This window comes from Odocoileus virginianus, chromosome 26 (genome assembly GCF_023699985.2).
Source record: "Odocoileus virginianus isolate 20LAN1187 ecotype Illinois chromosome 26, Ovbor_1.2, whole genome shotgun sequence".
Taxonomy (NCBI): Eukaryota; Metazoa; Chordata; class Mammalia; order Artiodactyla; family Cervidae; genus Odocoileus; species Odocoileus virginianus.
In genome coordinates this window covers 12,532,343-12,550,409 of record NC_069699.1, presented here as the reverse complement: position 1 = coordinate 12,550,409, position 18,067 = coordinate 12,532,343, and the positions used below count along the sequence as shown (strand labels likewise).

General features: G+C 46.5%; 2 protein-coding genes across 3 annotated transcripts in view; one reads left to right on the top strand and one right to left on the bottom strand.

Annotated features, from left to right (window-relative positions):
- The window catches only part of VIPR1 (vasoactive intestinal peptide receptor 1), a 111,098-nt gene extending 100,606 nt beyond the window's left edge, over positions 1-10,492 (bottom strand). Inside the window, exon 1 of the mRNA XM_070455495.1 lies at positions 9,414-10,492. The gene's annotated coding sequence lies outside the window, so the exon portion shown is untranslated. The remainder of the gene's footprint in view (positions 1-9,413) is intronic.
- Position 10,493: 1 nt separating this feature from the next.
- Positions 10,494-15,024, top strand: CCK (cholecystokinin). 2 transcript variants are annotated; one of them, XM_020872433.2, is made up of 2 exons: positions 10,494-10,707; positions 14,620-15,024. In XM_020872433.2, exons 1-2 carry the CDS (start codon positions 10,494-10,496, stop codon positions 14,751-14,753), a joined length of 348 nt encoding a protein of 115 aa, XP_020728092.1. In that variant the 3' UTR covers positions 14,754-15,024. The 2 variants fall into 2 exon arrangements, with proteins under 2 accessions (XP_020728092.1, XP_020728091.1); XM_020872432.2 differs by having other exon boundaries at positions 10,494-10,782.
- Positions 15,025-18,067: the final 3,043 nt, after the last annotated feature.

Sequence of the window (18,067 nt, the reverse complement as noted above, 5' to 3'; positions counted from 1 at the left end):
TGCATGAACTGACTTTAGTTGAGGCTTAACAGGGGCAAACCAGAGATTTAAACTCAAGAACATCTGACACTGAAGTATAATGACTCAAAGAATGTCCTCCCTAAACTCCCCAACCTCTCCATTCAAACCCCTTCTGATTATAACCTGCCATCTCAATGAAATACTATGCTCCCTCCAAGGGCCTGAGAAAGTGAGGAATTAACACTAAACTCATACCTCTGATTGCACAGCAATCCCACAGCTGTCAGTAAATGTCCTATTCCAGAGGAAGGGGAGAAGCCCAGCTTCTCAAACCCATTTCCCAAACACAACAGGCTTGGTCCATACCTGGTTTGCCACCATCCCCTACAGTGAAGATGGCAAGCTTTCCAGTACTTATAAGTCCTTACACTTACATTAGCCTTAAAGAAGGTATGAGAACATGCCCCCAGGTATTCTTGGGCCACATTTGGCTCCAAGTGGGAAAGGCAATTGTAAATTTCAGTTAACCAAGAAGGAGAGAATTAAGGCTTAGAATGTGGGACTCCTGGCCAGACAAATATTCTTCTTTAGATACCCTTATTCTGGTTTGACCTCAGATCTTATCCAAACAGAGGATAGATGCAGGTGGGGAGTTAAGGTGGACTTAAGGGGATGGGGAGGTCATTGTCAGAAAAAGCTAGTTTGGGGTGATTTGTTATGTAGCAATTGACTTCAGAAGGAAGAGGAGTAGGGAGGAGGGTTAGACTCAGAGGCTGTGAGAATGGCCTAGGTGTGAGCCCATGAGAACCTGAGAGAGAAAAACAATCACCTTTGATTTGACCCAGAAAGCTCAGAGCCTCTAAACTACCCTGACAGACATGCAAATAATCCAGCAGCCAGAAATTCTACCACCAAAATCTTCCAGATTCGGAACTTCCCCTGTGCTCCCGATGCAGGGGACCTGGATTCGATCCCTGGCCAGGGAACTAGATCCCACATGTTGCAACTAAGAGTTCACATACTGCAACTAAAGACCCCCCATTGTGGTTGTTTAGTCATGTCCATCTCTTTGCAACCCCTCTATAGCCCTCCGGACTCCTCTGTCCATGGGATTTCCCAGGCAAGAATATTGGAGTGGGTTGTCATTTCCTTCTCCAGGGGCTCTTCCCCACCTAGGGTTCAAACTAGCATCTCCTGGGGCTCCTATATTGGCAGGTGGATTCTTTAACACTAAGCCACCTGGGAAACCCTGCACATGTAGACCCAATGCAAAGGTTTTGATGGCTAGTAGTTAATTTTGGGAGGTGACCCCAGGAACCCCAGGGATGGAAATAAGGAAGTGAGACAGGGCAGGGAAGACATCCAGTAAAGGTTGCATTACTGAGCACGACACCACCAAAGGCCATTAAGACTGAAATGTGCTGGGAACCTATGAAGCCAGCATGAAACACGTCTCAGTATCAGAGAGCTGGGGAATATGGTCACCACTTCCTGCTAGTTGCTGGCTGAGGGCTGCTCCTCTGGGCAGTCATTTCTCAGCCATTGAAGCAGGCTCCCCTCGAAGCAGGCTCCCTCAATTAGAGAGAACATTCTGGCAAAAAGTCACAAGGGCTGGGAGCTGGAAGTTAGAACAACCCACACAGGAAAAGTAAGTGCTAAACAGACTCGGGCAAGGCACCCTTGGCATCTGATAAAGTAGCTACAGTAACACGTGAGAGCCTGGTCCATGATGGCAAGTTCTTTCCAATCACAGTGCCGATCGCCTGGGCCTTTTTAAAGCAAGAAAGCAAATTTTTATGGGCAGAAGAAAAAGAAATACAACCATTGCCAAGAAACCAGCAGCATTTCTCTAGGCAAATCCTTGAGACCCATCTGTACCTTTCCAAGGAGAGCAGATTGCCTTGTGAGTTCCAAGGTTTTGGCTGGTAACAAACCCGGCTCCTCGCCTCTGATATCCCAGCTGTGTGTACAGCACAGGCGAATGCCTTTAGCAGCCTGGCAACGCTTATAGCAATTAGGATTGCCAAGAAATAGCTACACGTTCACTCCTGCTCTCTGAATCCATGATTTTCCATTAAAATTAGCATATTGTTATGCAAGGGTCGTCCCCAGGGAGCCCCGAACAAACCTCCTAAAACTTGAAGGTTTCAGTGGACTTGAGCCTTGAATGCTGTTCTCTGTTCGCTTTGACATCAGTGGAGCCACTGTTCTCAGAAAAGAGAGTGAGTGATAAAACTCCAGAGCCTTGGATCTGGAAAAAATCCCAAGACGTCTTTCACCTCTGCTTTCTCCATCCCCAAGGGCTATCTCCTCCTCAGTATCCCATTCTGAGATCAATAATTTTGCTCCAAGAATTGCTGATTGTGGAAAAGGGCTGGAGATGCTAGTCTCCTCATCCCCAAGCCCTCACCTCACACAGAGAAGGTTTATCCCATTGAGGGTTTACATCCTTCTAAGAAGTGCTTCTTTGCCAACTTGGATGGTTGTGCAAATGTAGGGTCCTGAGACTGAAGTGGCTTGCTCTACATGATACAAACAGTGGGTATGAGACCTGAGACTGAGATCTAATATCATTATCACTACAAAGTTCCCAGGGTCAGAGAAGAAAGGAAAAAGTGCCTGCCATGACAAAGAGGACAGGTTGCTTGAACATTTCTCCAGGTCAAAGTATTTGTACCCATAGGTGCCTATGTTTCCCAAAGAACAAGAACAAAATAGGGAGATTTGTGTGTCTTTACAGTTTGAAAAGGTAATGGGGTCTTCCCTGAGATTTACATTTAGGGGCTGCAAGAGTTGCTGTTAATGCTTCACCTGATATAACCTCCACCCCACTGAATTCACCTGCAGCTACAGGGGACACTTCCCGTATCCACTGATGGCTTCCCAGGCCGAATACCGGCATCTCTTTTCTCTGCCTGTTAAGGCCTCCTCTTTTCCACCTGCCAGAGTAACCCTCAATAGGAGTCATGGATAAATGGTCCAGTGGAAAATTCTGAAGTGTTTCCTATACAGTTCTCTGAACCCCAGTCGCCCTCAGCAGTAGACTGTTCTTTAACCCACGTTGTAATCAGCTACCCTCTCTTTCCCATCTTCTCAGTTCGGTTGCCTGGAATGGTCCAGCCCAAACACACCACCTGCATCTGGACTTGGTCCCAGGGTCTGTTTGGGGGGAGACCCAAACTAAGGGACCCCAAATATAAGGCAACATTCTTGACTGAAGATTGAGCCTCATTTTCCTCCCCACTCCAAGCTCTGGAAACTTACATAAGAAACCCAACCTGGCAGCTACCATCATATTCTCACTCCTCTGTACGTCCTCAGTGCCCCTGGGCCCAGGGCCCTGATGCTCCCCACTCAGCTGGACGCCTGTCTGTTGCAAGCGTCTCTGGGGAAGTCTCAGAATCTGGTAAACAAACTCCTTCCTTCACTCGACATCATGGGTGCTAGGAAAATCTAGGCACGAATCCTTCATTTCTGGGCTGCCAATTTCTGCATATGCTGCAGGTTTGTGCCACTCCTGAAGGACTGGATATTGTGAAAAATCTAAGCAGAACTTTTACTTTCATGGTAAAAAAAAACCCTGCTGCTTTTCAGCACACAATGATTTTCTCTCTTCTTTTTGGCTCCCTTTCTTATCAACATGTCCTTCACACATTGCTCAGCATCATCCCTAGGCAAAGTAGCCCCAAACTTGCTGTTCCCAAAACCCTGAACCTCAAGAGCACCTCAGCTGGCTCTGCCCACCTCTGCACTGAAACTCACAGCTCCCTTTCCACCCTCAGGTCTCAGGCTTGTCTGAGAGAAGTTAGTGCAGATGCGATGGTGTTGTCAGGCCCAAGGGTCAGGAGCATGGTGAGATGGAAGAATAACTGTGTATTCAGAGCTGTTTGTGCATCATCTCTCTTTTTTTTTGGCAACCATATCCTCACTCGCTGCCCTCTACACACTCCACCCCATCTTTCTGGAGTCCCTGCCTTCAATCCCTGCACCCAATGTTTCCCCAGATTCAGTTAGGGGAGCAAGAAGCAGGTGGAGCAGGATTAAGCCTTAAACATCCATGTTCTGAAGACTTGGATTCCCAATCCCATCTGACCTGCTCTGAAATCATAGATATTTCACATTCTCCCTTTATTGGCCTAGTATACCACATATAACTCTTATAATACACCTCTATGTGTGTGCATGCATGCTCAGCTGCTTAGTTGTGTCCGGTTCTTTTGACCCCATAGACTGTAGCCCATCAGGTTCCTCTGTCCATGGGATTCCCCCAGCAAGAATATTGGGATGTGTTGCCATGTCCTCCTCTAGGGGATCTTTCCGACCCAGGGATCGAACCTGTTTTGGCAGGTGAATTCTTTACCACTGAGCCACCTGGGAATTCCATAATACACTTCTACACACAATATTTTAAAAATCAATATAATGCTCTTTATATAAGAGCATATATACTCTATACAAGTATATTCTCTAATATAAAAAGAAAGCCATTTAGAATACAATGATATGTATCTCAATATGTAAATGGTTAGGCACAGCTAACTAGAAGACGGTTGTCAGATGTTTATACTTACTTAGAATGAATAAGTGTGGATTTAAAATAAGCAACCCAGGTTGCAACTGAATTTTACAGACATTTTCCCTTTACATTTGATATCTTGAAATAAAAGTTAGATAACATAAGCACAGGATTTTGTGAGTGGGCCAATACACGGGCCAATAGAGGTGTGAACTCAAACACCACAAGCAATGCTGGGGCTGGCAACATGAGTTTTCAGAATGGTGGCCACTTACTCTTAAAACCACAAACAAAATGAAGTACGATCCTTAGTGGATTTAACATTCTTGGAAAGTTAAGTTATGTTAAAACTGCGCCAAAATGCTTTTTACTTAAGTTACATGAAATTAGCTTCTAGTCGTGAATAACTAGAGACAAGCTTTTCCACATGTGAATACCCAGGGGGTCATCGAACATTATGTACTTGTCCGTCTAGCAGGTGGCCAGACACTCTGCCTTCTGGCACCCTCCCACCAAATGCCAGAGGGCACCACTTGTTATTTTGCTCACCCCAAAATTCTTCATAAATGTCCAAAATGTCACCTAGAGAGCAGTGTCATTCACACTGAGAAGTATCACCCATCCTTTGCCCTCTACACACACAGGACACAGATTTTCAAACAGAACGGTGACCCAGAGATTAAACTCAGTGGTTTAGTAGGGTCCACTCTCTACCGCCTCAGAACTAATGTTCTCAGGCAGTGAGCTTGGCTGGGGAGCTGGCCAAGCATCTAGAGCTGAAGCATTGATAAACAAGAAAATATATATATGCTGTCTTTGACAGCTGGGAACAATTGCCTGAAGGGTAACTTGGCAATATTTACCAAAATTTTAAGTGTACAAACTCTTTCAGCAACTTCTTTTCTAGGAACCTGTGCATGAACAGTATGATATACATTCAAGAAGCCTCAGTTATAATTAGAACATATTGGAAACTATTTAAATTTTTACCAGTAGGGCACTGGCTAGATGAATTAAGGCAGATCCATCCATTGGAGTGTTCTATAGACACTGAGGTAGAATTATGCCAATAATACAAAATGACCTCTAATACATATCTTAAATGAAAAAAGCCAAGCAGAGAATATTGTATATTATGTGCTTCCAAGTGGAAATTATTTGTGTGTGTGTTTGACACATTTGATTTGTTTGTATGTTCATGGATTCTCTGTGGAAGAATTCACTAGAAACTAGAAGCACTCCTTGCCTCTGGGGAGGAACAGGGGTGAGCAGGAGACTTCATTTTAACTATATAGCCTTTTCTACCTTTAAATTAATAAGCTTTTGAGTTATGTGCACTTAGGCCTATTATTGAATTTAATAACCACTTGAATTGGTAAAACTAAGAACCTTCCCTGATAAGGCTGTCCGGCAACAGCCATGTCCTCCGGCGTTAATTTAGAGGAGGGCGAATGCAGCAACCAGGGTGGTAGGTAGGACATGTCTCTGCTGGAGGCTGGGACGTTGCAGGGACATATGCTTGTCCTTCGCTGCAAGAGGCTCCTCTTCAGAGGGAATCTGTATCAGCAGGACCACAAAGACTTCAGACTTCCCCTGAAAGAACTTACGCCTCCCTGTTTGTTAACTTTTCCCAGCTATGGACAATAGAGGCTGCTCTTAATACTTCTACAAAGGAAAGTGACACTAAAGACAAACCTGACGACACTGGTGGATGGTCTCCCTGGCAACTACCATTCCTGCTGGCTTTTCAGGATTGGTTTGAAAAGCAAAGGCTCATTCTGCATGTGAGGATCAATGGGCTGGCCGCTGACCTCTCCTCTTTCCTGTCATCTGTTCAGGAGATGACCTTTCATTTCTGGTGGCTCTTACATCCCTGGCTAAGAGAGATTGTGTTAAAAATGATTCTTATGGCTATTTGAGAGTCCAAGACCCAGGCAGAGCCCAACAAATGGCTTTTCACTCACTACTATACATCTAGTCAATCCAGTCAACTGAACTGAGTTGTTTCCTCGGTGGACATGTATTGATCACTTAGCATGTGTCCAGGATAACCCTTGCATTGGGTGACTAAATCATGGTTCCTATCCTCTGGCATGTTGGCAGATACGATGGTCAAAGAGATGAAGACTTCAGTCAACAAATATTTATTCAGGAGCTGTTGTTCCTCTAGGCTTGGGGGTGCTGGTGAGATGTGTACTTTGGGTTATCTCACAGAGACCGTGATGGGATTGAGTCCACAACAGTATCCTCCTCGTTAACATGCACTTGATTTCCTCCTCTCTCTTCCCTGCTCCCTTACTCCTCCTTCCCTGAGATCACTCCCAAGTAATCTCCCTGCACCCAGGTTGTCTCAGCCTTGCTTTTGTGAGCACCTCATCTTAAGAGATTATCAGGGAACTCATCATTAGTAAGAGGAAATGGTTCACCATAACCACAGCTCCTTCTTTCTTTTCTGCTAAATTGCTCCATATAATTGCAGATGACATTGGCTATGTGGGCCTTTGGGAAATTCCAGGACAAATAATGGCATTTGCTATACAAGTTCAAGGGGGGGAAAAAATTCAAGATCCCAAACATAAGACTTCAAGCACATTTCTAATCACTGCAAACAATCTCCTGACCTCCTTTAAATGGAGATCACTGTAACAAGTTTAAATTCCATGAATAATAAAGTAGGAGCCTCTAGTGTGTCCCTGGAAATTCCACTCAGTTTTCTACAAGAGCAAAATGGACATATGTCTTTGGGATACTTCCCATGGTTAAAAAAAAAAAAAATCCTGCATGGAAACTATCACATCCCTGTTTCAAGGGCTGCTTTGGGGGGATGCCTCTCCAACTCTGAGTGGGATCTCAGTTAAATTATTTTCAGCACAATTAGATGGAAATTTCTCAGTTCCAAATCAGAAAACAGTTACAGGTTTTCACTCACCTCTGCTGTCTACAGTGACACATCTGGATGTGGTTCCCACCCTTTCCATTTCCTGGATGAAAGTAGAGACCTTTCACATCATGTGGCATTTATTTTCTGTCTCCCCGACTAGAATGGAAGCACCACGAGTACAGGCATTTTGCCTGTTTTGCTCCCTATTGTATCCCAACAGTGTCTGATAGACAGTTGGTGTCCTCGGTAGGATTATGCTGAAATTAGACAAAACCTTGGGGGCACATGATTTATTAGGGAGATGATACCAGAAGTGAGAAATGAAAATACAGGAGGAAAAGTGTTCAATAAATATTAACTAAATGGATGGAGAGAAGGGAGTTCAGTAACTGGCTTACCCTAAAGAAATTCTATAGCAGTGGTTCTCAAAGTGTGGTCAGGGGACCATCACCACCAGCAGTAGCCTTAGGGAAATCATTAGAAATGCAGGTTTCTGGGCCCCACCTCAGACCTACTGAATCAGAAACTCTGGGAGGTGTTTGAGCAAGCCCCTTAGGTGATTATGCTCCTTAACAACTTCATGTTCTCAGACATGCCTTGACCACAGACACAAATAAAATGAGTTTCACCAAGTGAACTACACAGTAGCCTCGTGGGAAAACCACTGGGACACATCTAACCTGCAACTAAACGTTGCCTTTAGATTGCAGAAATGCAGCAGCCTCTAGAGTTTAGAAAAGGGGGACAGCAATCAGAGACATCTCCCCACCAAGCGCCCTTGGCTCCCCACCCACCTCAACACGAACAGTCCCAGCACCCCAGGAGCTGAGTACAGATTCTGGGTTGAAAGAATCGGATCCAAACCTTTCTCCAGAAAGGGGAAAGGCGGGAGTGGCGGGTGGCTGCCCTCAAGCCTCAGGCTGGACGGTCTCAGTCCGCTGAGGCTCCAGGGACCTGTGGAGAAGCCTTGGCCAGGAGCTGCTTCTGCTCACTCCCTGGTTGCTGAATTGGGGTTGTCAGTAAACTCGCAGCCCCGGGAGAACTGGACCACTAACTAGCTGACTCTAACCCAAACGGCTCAGGGCGGAGGTGGCTGTAGACCCCTAGGGCGCACTGGCCAGGGGCGCGACCCCGCAGGGAAGGGCGCACAGCTGCCGCGGCGCCTCCCGCGTCCCCACTGGGGGAGGGGGGAGGGTGAGTGACCAGAGCGAGTTCTTTATTTCAAAGACGGCGGGGACCGGCCCTAGTGTGAAAGCTGGGGAAGATGGGACTGGCGGATGCCGATGCCAGAGGGTAACGGCGACTGGGGGGCTTTGGGGGACACTCGCTGGCGCCGCTTGGCGACAGGAGCTGCGGGCGCCGCGGGCAGAACGTAGCTCCGCTTGGAAGAAAACACAGCCCTTTCCCAAACTCCGGGCAAAGCCCAATAGCCTCATCCTCATTTTACAGCTACGTAAAGCAGAGTCCGCGACGCCCGCAGCCAGCCGTGGAGGAGCCCTTTCGCTGACCCAGGGACCCTTGACCTCGGGATCCTGGGATCTAGGGGCTGAGAACAAAGTTGAAAGACCAGAGCAGCTTGGGATGCTCCAACAGGGGCCGGCACTTCCACCATCTCAGAATTACACTTTGCTGACACCCAGGACTGTCTAGGGCTACCCCATCCTATCCCCGGTTTCCTTTCCGGCGCCTCTGCTCCCCAAAGCAAACTACAGGCGCGCGGGCAGCTTCTCCATCCCGCAGGAGAATCCCATGCCTAGGTCTCCCACCCTGAAGACAGGGAGCTTCGCGCTAGAATGGGCAAGGGAGAGGGGGTGCACGCAGCTGGGGGAGGAAGTCCCCCCGACCGAGACGCGGCTAACGCCACCCACCCCGCCACCCACCCGGCTCCACATAGCCATTGCCCCCTCTCTCCCAGCAGCCACCTCAATCTATTGTCGCCCTGGCGGCCGCCCTCGGAGCACGTGCCGCTACCCCTCTGCGTCAGTACTGGGTAAACAGATGACTGGCCAACGACTCAGGCGGGGCTATTTAAGAGGCAGCCTCCTGCCCGCCTACCTTGAACTTGGCTCAGCTCCCCGGCTGCTCTGGCTGGAACGCGAAGCCGGCTGCGTACTACTCCGAAGGTAGGTTCCCGGCTCTCAGGGATCCAAGTGTCCTCGAAGAAGGGTTCTTCACTTCTGTTCCCCTTCCATTTCATTTTACTGTTTTCTGTGTCTTCTTTCCGACAGCTCGAAAGACATTTCTCCAAGTCACAAAGGGCAGTGCAGGCTGGGTGGGTAGGGCTGGTTTACAGATTTCTACTCGCTTGCTTTGTTCTCCAGCTCAGGCAACGCTGGAGCATCTATTTGCTCGGCTTAGCGGGCAAATTGCGATTCGCTAGATGTTATACAGCGGTCCAGTGAACTTTACAATCTTTTCAAATAAACTACCGAGAGGTTTTCAATTTCAATTCATTTTCTGAATACTGCGGGAAAACTCAAGGTCTGGGGGATAGAACTGTCCCAGTGTTTTATCTGCGCGGATCTGAAACGCAGCGGTGCTTGGCGGACGCCGGAGGACTGAGCGCAGATTTCTGATTTTTTTAAAACCCTGCCAGTGTTTTACATAGTTGTTCACTGCCAATTCCCATTTGCACCTTGAGGAAACTTGAAAAATACGGCTTTTATGTATTGGTCTCATCTTTTAAACAATGCTTCTCAGTTTTTCACCATTTATTTCCCTGTTTGAAGCGTCTTAGTGCTCTGGTAAGGTGCCTTCTTTTCCTACAGAGTCGTCCCTTTCGGATAATTTTCACCTGTCTTTAATCTCTTGTTTTTCCAGTTAGGAGAAGAGAGACGACGCTGTAACACTTCCTCAAACTAAAGGAAAACAGAAGACATTCTTTCTGCTCAACAAGGCAGAGGACAGGGTCTCTCTCCGTCCCCCGCAGCACTCTGGGTCCCCGACTGCGGTTCACCCCAAAGAGAACGCGGTGCGCCAGAACGCGCGTGCTGGGGTCACCGGCTCCCTAGTGCTGGCGGATCCGGAGTCCCGCGCCTTTGCGCTGAGCGCCCTTCTCTGTACCTTGGGTGTCCGACCCTCCTCAGGATGCCGCACCTTTTCATTCACGTCCCCTTCCCTCTGCTCCCCGCAGCCATGAACCGCGGCGTGTGCCTGTGCTTGCTGATGGCCGTCCTGGCGGCGGGCGCCCTGGCGCAGCCGGTGCCTCACGCGGACCCCACGGGCCCTCGGGCGCAGCAGGCGGAGGAGGCGCCCCGCAGGCAGCTGAGGGCGGTGCCGAGGGCGGACGACGAGCCCCGAGCACACCTGGGCGCGCTGCTGGCCAGGTACATCCAGCAGGCTCGGAAAGGTACGCAGGCCGCCTCTCTGTCCCTCCCTTCTGCCTCCAGGCCTGACCTTCTTCTCTACCATCGGGCTAGTGAAGGTGGGTGGCTCCTGGGGAGCGAGGAGGGTACCTGGGCAACATGATAAGGTGAAAGGTTTTTCACTTTCTTTTCTCTGATTCTGCTTGCCCCAGACAGTGCAGTTTTCTGTACCTCCTTTGTAGCAAACTGAGAGGGAAGGGGCAGGACTTAATTTATTAAGAGAAAGCTTTCTTTAAACTAATTTTTGGCAGTGTTGCTGTTTAGGTTCAACATTTTGTAAAGATATTAAAAGATGATTCCTGAGCAAATTACTAACTCAGAAAGAGTTTGCAGATCCGCTAAACACCCCCTACTGTAAATATAAACGACTCAGGAGCTGCCCAGCTACTGCATTTGGAAACCCTCTAGCCGGCAATGGTCAGTGCTAAGAATACTTGAGAGCTGACAGCAACAGTCTGCGAAGAAGTGACTATGTGTCGATTTTCATGGAAGTATGTAACAGGAAGAAAGAATCAGGAGCAGTTTTGAGTCCTCTTTTAGCAGTGGTTTAAGATGATGACCCAGCAAGAGATGTGTTTATTTTTCCTTTGCTGTTGGAGACACAGACCTAACTGCGGCAGGAGCTAAACAAGTCACACTTTCCTCAGCATCAAAGTCTTTCTCTAGGAATAAAGTAATTCATCAGCTCAGTAGCTGAGTGGCATACGGACAGCCCTGTCCCCTTCCTGGGCCTGACTGTCTCATCTGTAAAGAGGGCATGAGGTGGGGTTCCCCTCGGCTTCTTCTAGCTCTTCATGAGATTCAGAGGGAGGCTCATTCATCTCTAGGGTCCTTGGAAATCATGATTTGAACTGGGACAGATTTTTTCCTATCAGCTTTATCTAAAGTGACACTAATGGTGAAGCCATGTTTTAAACTGGACCAATATGGCTGGATGATAAACCAGCAAACGCTGCTGGGAGAGGTGGGAGGTGGGCTCCTTTCCCACAAGGCTCTCTTAACCTGCTGGGGTTCTGGGGCCTGGATTTGAACTTTAACTTGTGGCTTGATGAGATGGGGAGAAAATAAAGGATTTAGCTCTCCAGAGTCTCCTACAATTCTGTAGAAAGGTGAGAAGGGACATTTTTGACCAGGGCATTTCAGAAGGAAAAAAAAATAGAAGATGATGTATTACATTTCATCCTCTTATTGGGGGATTGTCCCAACTACCATCTTCTATTTTGCTTTCCTCCTAATTATATTGAAAGATGTGGAAATATTAGACAGATGACAGAGAATGTCTGAAAATTTGGAGGTTCCTGCTGACTGTCTGAAAGTAGTTTAAAATCTGTCCTTGGATATGGGTTGAATATCCTAGGTTTTTCTTTGGCCATAATCTGGAAGCCCATTCCTACCTTCAGGAAAGATCCACCAGAAACAGTTCTGGGAAAGAAGCCAGTTACCAAATGATTTCCCCAGAACTGACACTTCACAGTGACTTTATACCACAACTCTTAGCTGGAAGGGCCTTCCTGCTGTCTTTTCTCAGCCCTTTGCCTTTAGCCTGCCGTGACAAACAAGCCCACATGGGAAGAATCGTCACTTGAAACTTTAGCTGCCAACACCAAGGATCAGTGCTCGCTGGAAAAAAAAAAAAATCATTCTCTTCTATTTGACAAATATGAACTAGAAATAAGTAACTCCATCTATACGGTTTCTTTGTTTTATACATTTTGAGATCACAGTGAATATTTACTCAACTGTAGTATATGCCATGCTTAAAGATTCTAAATAAGATAATGCACCCTTTGGGGAGAGCTCAAGAGTTTATCATTAAGAACTGTCTATGGAGATGTCAGTGACCTGAAGAGAAGGAATTCTATTAGTGTGCACCTGCCCCAAGCCCAGCACAGTCCAGTGCTCCATCTGTATTATCTCTCTCTGTCCTTACAATAATCCTGTGCAGTAGGGTCTGTTATCCTCATTGTATCAGTGTGGAAGCTGGGATTCTGGAAGACGGAGTGCCTAGATGGGTAGTACATCTCGGCAGCAGAAGGGCTGGGAATTTACTCAAGTCCTGCCCTCCCCAGAGGGTCTGGAAGGCATTCAGCTTCCCAGCTGTACTGCTCATTACAAGTTTTAAAGTTTCAAGGAGCCAAACCCTTCAGTTGTGTGAGCTGGTTGTAAGTGCCTGCTCTGTGTACGCAATGGGGAAGTGAGTGAGGACCCTGGTAAATACACAGAACCGTGTGTGGCATGGGGAAATTCTGGGTGATACAGGCACAACTTCCACACTGCACACATTGCCCCTGACCACAACCGTTGAGGTTGCTGCTCACGCTGAAGCTGCCATGCTGCTTCCATTAGGTGGCATTCCAGTGGTGCCCAGCCCTTGGAGGGGGCATTCAGCAGCAACAGGCAGGAGGATGAGGCGTATTTTGGTGTGACTGTGTACAGATAACTTGGGCCTGAGAATTTTGCTGAATGCAGGGACTAATAGTTCATCTGAAAGGGGTTAAATAAACAGCAGAGGCTGATTTCCTCTGCATAGACTGACAATGCCTGCAAAAGAACTGAAATGTGCTGGGGTGATGCTTAGTTCCAAGACTGAGAAGTAAAGGGGAGGGGAGAGAAAGGGGACAGGAAGAAAGGGTGGGGACATTGCTCCGTAGGGGCGTTTCTGATTTTTAATTTAGTTAGCTTTATTTGATTATCAGGATACCTGCTTCTGCACTGTCATCAATAAATAAGCTGTGCTCTGACTTGATGCAGCTTGTGAGCAGCAGTTGGCAAGGTCAGCCTTCAGAAGGGCTCAGTGCCAGCATTGTGAGCAGTGGGGACACAGTGGCCCCCAATATAATAGAAACCATCTAGTGAGCCTCTACCCCTCTGCTCTTGAAGCCACCTGGGCTTTGCCCACTGAGAGCCCTGAGGGACCGTTCTTGCCCCTTGGTTTGTACAACAGAAGGTATGATACTGACTTTATCCCCAGGATGCCAGTGTCTATGATCTGTGGGCCAGAACACTCACATGCCTCATCATGGCCCTGCCCACTCAACATGAATCATACCTGGACTCATCCCGTTCCGAAGGACTCAACTCCCATGCCCATGGGCCCATTTCAGGTTCAATGATTGCATGTTGGTCAAAATGGCTGAACTAAACTACCTCTGTTCTGCCCACCCTTCTTTGAGTGTTGCTGAGATGCTAAGATTTTAATCTGCCGGTGTGCTTTTTTCTCAATATCGTTTTCCTTTTTTTTTTTTTTTTTTTAGAAAAAGAAGGTTGCTTTCAAATTAATAATTTTAAAACAGCGTTTATCTAACAGTGAAATTGGATTCCATTTTAGAAAAGCCATTCTAACATCAAAATATTGTCATCACATTACCTTGACAAGAGTCAGGTCGGCTCAGGGATATAAATGGGTAAATTTTTTTTTTTTTTTTTTTGCCCTGTAGGATCTTAGTTCCCCATCCAGAGAATGAACCATGCCCCCTACCTTGAGAGCATGGAGCCTGAACCACTTGACCACCAGGAAAGCCCCCTAAGGGGAAAACTTTAGAAATGGGTACTACTGGGGAGATCCTGCTACATAAGGGAAAACACCCTGAGGAGTAGGAAAATCTAGGCAGGTCTCAGCTATGAAAGGCAAGAATAAATTAATTCACCTAAATTCTTACCGATTGCAAACTACACCCACGACTAGAAAATACTACCCTCTCTCCAGTTACATAGACATGGTTCTTTCTTTTCTCTTAGGTTTTGGCCCAGCAATCTCACTCTCTTGATACCTCTTTGATACATTGAAGAGGGTGTATGTTACATCTTGCCTGGCCTTTTCTATTATTTGCCTTTACAATAGGAACTAGTGATGCTCTTAGATAGAATTATCCTGTTTCCTTCCTCTCTGCCACTAGCTCCTTCTGGCCGAATGTCTGTGATCAAGAACCTGCAGAGCCTGGACCCGAGCCACAGGATAAGTGACCGGGACTACATGGGCTGGATGGATTTTGGCCGGCGCAGTGCTGAGGAGTTTGAATACACCTCCTAGAAGACCTGGCCTTCAGCAGTGTGATAGGAAGCAACCTCCTGACTCAAAGGAGGCAGAATAAGAAAACAATCACACTCATCACTCGTCTCTGATGTCTGACATTTAAACTATCTATTTATTAAGTTTTCAATGGGAATAATCTGTCTGTATCATTGTCCAACACAACTTTGCACCTTGGCAGAAATGTACAAAAAGACAACAAAATGTTTTCCTTATCTGTGATCCCCAGTCCTAATGTGTTACAATGCTATTAAAGTGATTTTCTTCTGTCCCTCTTTCTCTGTGTCTACAAATGGCAAAAGGTCCTTTAGTCTTCAGAAAGTTCAAGGAGGGATTCCTGACGTTTGGGACCCAAGGATGAATCCCTACAGTCGATGATCAGAGAAAAGGGACCTGGGTTTTATCCAGCAAAGGCCCAGGTGGCCTGATGCAATAGGACATGAAGCCCCAAAGGAGACAGACATTGGAAAGAAGGTAGTCAATTTACTTTACAAGGAACACTGCATTTTGGTTCCATATCAGTTGGACACCACCCAGTGACAATCTATGTGTTACTTTAGTTCTCAGTCTTTGATATGCCAAGTAGGACCAGATCCAAGCATGCATGGCTTGGGGTTGAGGCCTGGAGTTCATTAACAACTATATGGGGTTACCTTCCTGAGTTACTCTCCCTCTCTCTACAATCTCCCCAGAACTTTCCAGTTACCTGGGACTCTCCTTTTTGGTCCTCCACCCAAAAACTTGGCTCTGGTTATCCTGTTCTACCACACACTCTCATATTTGGGCCCACGTTCAAGTCTGAGTAATGGAAGAACTGTGAGTGGAAAAAAGCAATAGGGGTTGATGAGACCCTCTTGAGAGCATAACTCCTCCGATCCAAGAGCCAGTTTCCTTGGCTCATGACTGACTGTTACCACTGTGGCTGTGTGTTTGCCAGGGGGCTGTGGCATGAAAGAGAAGAAAAGAAAAATGGAATATTTATGCTCTCTGGCCATTAGGAATTCCCTTTTTTATTCCTTGAGCCAGAACTAAGGGCTATCTCCTGGACATGGGTTTGCTGTGCCCCAGACTGCACTTTTAGTCCTAGGCTATGTTAAGTTCAAGAAAAGTTCCACACACAGTCTTCCAGGCCTGCTCCTACATCCTCTTTGCCCACCAGTACCTGGTAGTTTCTATGGAACTCTAGGATCTTGATGAAATATTGTCTCAAGATGTGATGAAATTTAAAAACCCAGTCACTCACACCATCAGGGTATTCTCTAAGATTGGGTGCCTTATTTTTTTATCTTAATTCTGAATATTTTACTATAATTTCCAAGAGCCTTCTGGTTTGGAAAAATCTCAAGACAGCACAAGAGTTACTGACAAGTGGGATATTACATCTAATCAAACTCCAAGACTAGCAACTTTCCTACCTTTTCGTTCCCATGGCTCATATGCTGGTCTGGGCACATAGAAACAGTGAGAATTGGCAAGAGTTCAAGCCTTTCCTGCCCTAACACTTCTGGACTGTAGCCAGAGTGACTCACATTGTTTGATCTTTTTCCAAGTTCCATTCTGGAAAGGATTCAACTGCTCTCTTTATCACCTTGTGTATACTGTTATAAGCCCTTCACTGGCCCAACAACATGTATGGAAGCACACCTGTATGTCAGGCACTATGCTGATGTGGCAGGTACAGCAACCAAGAGCTCCAGTGGGAGATTTACAAAATCACAGTACAGTGCTTCAGGAATTATGGCAGATACTAATAATATTCAAAGGCTGGGAGAGAACAGAGCAGCAGAACTGGCTGAATTAAGGGGCAGGACAGCTGGGCAGCTGCCCTTGGAGCCAGTCTCAAAGGGACATCTAATCACCACGGCAGCAAATCAGGTGTCAGTGAATTTCTTTATACTTAGTAACTTAGTTAACTGAAGAAATGGGCATCCATTCCTCCCCTACAGAGGATGACAATGCCCTCAAGTGGACAATTTTTTAAAGAAACCACTCCTATGGTTGCCAGCTCCTCTCTGTAGAGAGTCGCACTGAAATCTGCAGAATTCAGGCCCACTTCTTTGCCAACCTGCTGATTAACCCTCCCAGTCAGTTGAAGTTTCCAAAACTGGATAATTCAGGGCCCCAGACTGTTTATTCTAAGAATGGGTGATTTCTTTAAATCTTAATATTGGAACTTTTAATATGACTGCCAAAAGGCTCTAGGGTTTGGAAAATCACTCAATGAAACTGAAAAGGGAACAAGAGCCACTGACAAATTCTTTTTGTAGAATTAAACTCAAGGAAAAAAAGGAACTCTTAAATGTATTTTGAAGACAAGTTGGTAACTATGGTTACCTCTAATTAGTGAGCAGCTCATGGTTTCCAGATTTGAGTGGAGGAAAACTGAAATGAAAAACAATTCCAAATTAGTAAAAATGCTAAGTTCCATTGAGTGCATGTAATGTACTTTAGAAATGCAATTTAATGTCTGTTGAGTCTAGTAATTAAGAAGTTGGTCTTGCATTTTGGATTCTTTAATTTTATTTTTTTCTGTAACTTATCATTATTGCATGTTACAAAAATATTGGCCCATGACAGATCAGTTTGAAAAATAAAACCAACCAAACTGATCCTTCACCATTAAGGGTTTAGAAGTACCACACTACATGTTTTTAAAGTCCCAGGGATTTGACACCTGGCTAAGCCCCTTGTCTTCACCCCTGTGTAATCTGCTGGTCAGAATTCTGGCCTTGACAACAGCCTCAGAGGGGGCCAGAGATTGGGCATCAGCTGATGCAAATGAAGGGATCTTCCTACCCAGTTCCCGAGCCAAACAACCATTTCTGTGGTGGGTCAGCCACTCATACAGCTGAGCACAGAAGGCAATAGCTTCCCACAGACTAGTGACCCAAGGGTGATGAACACTGGTGGCTGGAAGTTAGGCAACCAGGAGCGTGAGGAGTCACATGCATGCTGTTGCTGTTATTCTGCTAGTCTACTTATTGTCACAGGTGACAAACAGAAGTCTCTGAGAAGACCAAGGGTTTATGTACTGGAGGGCTTGGGAGAAAACACCTCTCTGACTTTTCTCTTCTGAATAAGATAGCTAAATGTTGACCTGCACTTGTGAGTCTCTGCTACCAATGGCCCCCAGTGCTGCGGCTGCCTGCCCCTAGAAAACCCTGTTGAATTCTGCCTTGCCCTGTGCCTTCCCTCAAACTGGGGCTCCCTAAGGGAGGGCTGTGTCTCCCCTTATTTTCTGGTTCCCTGAAGGAAGGTTGTTATCTCCTGCCCCCTATGGTTCTCAAGGACAGGGTTGTATTCCTTCAGAGCGA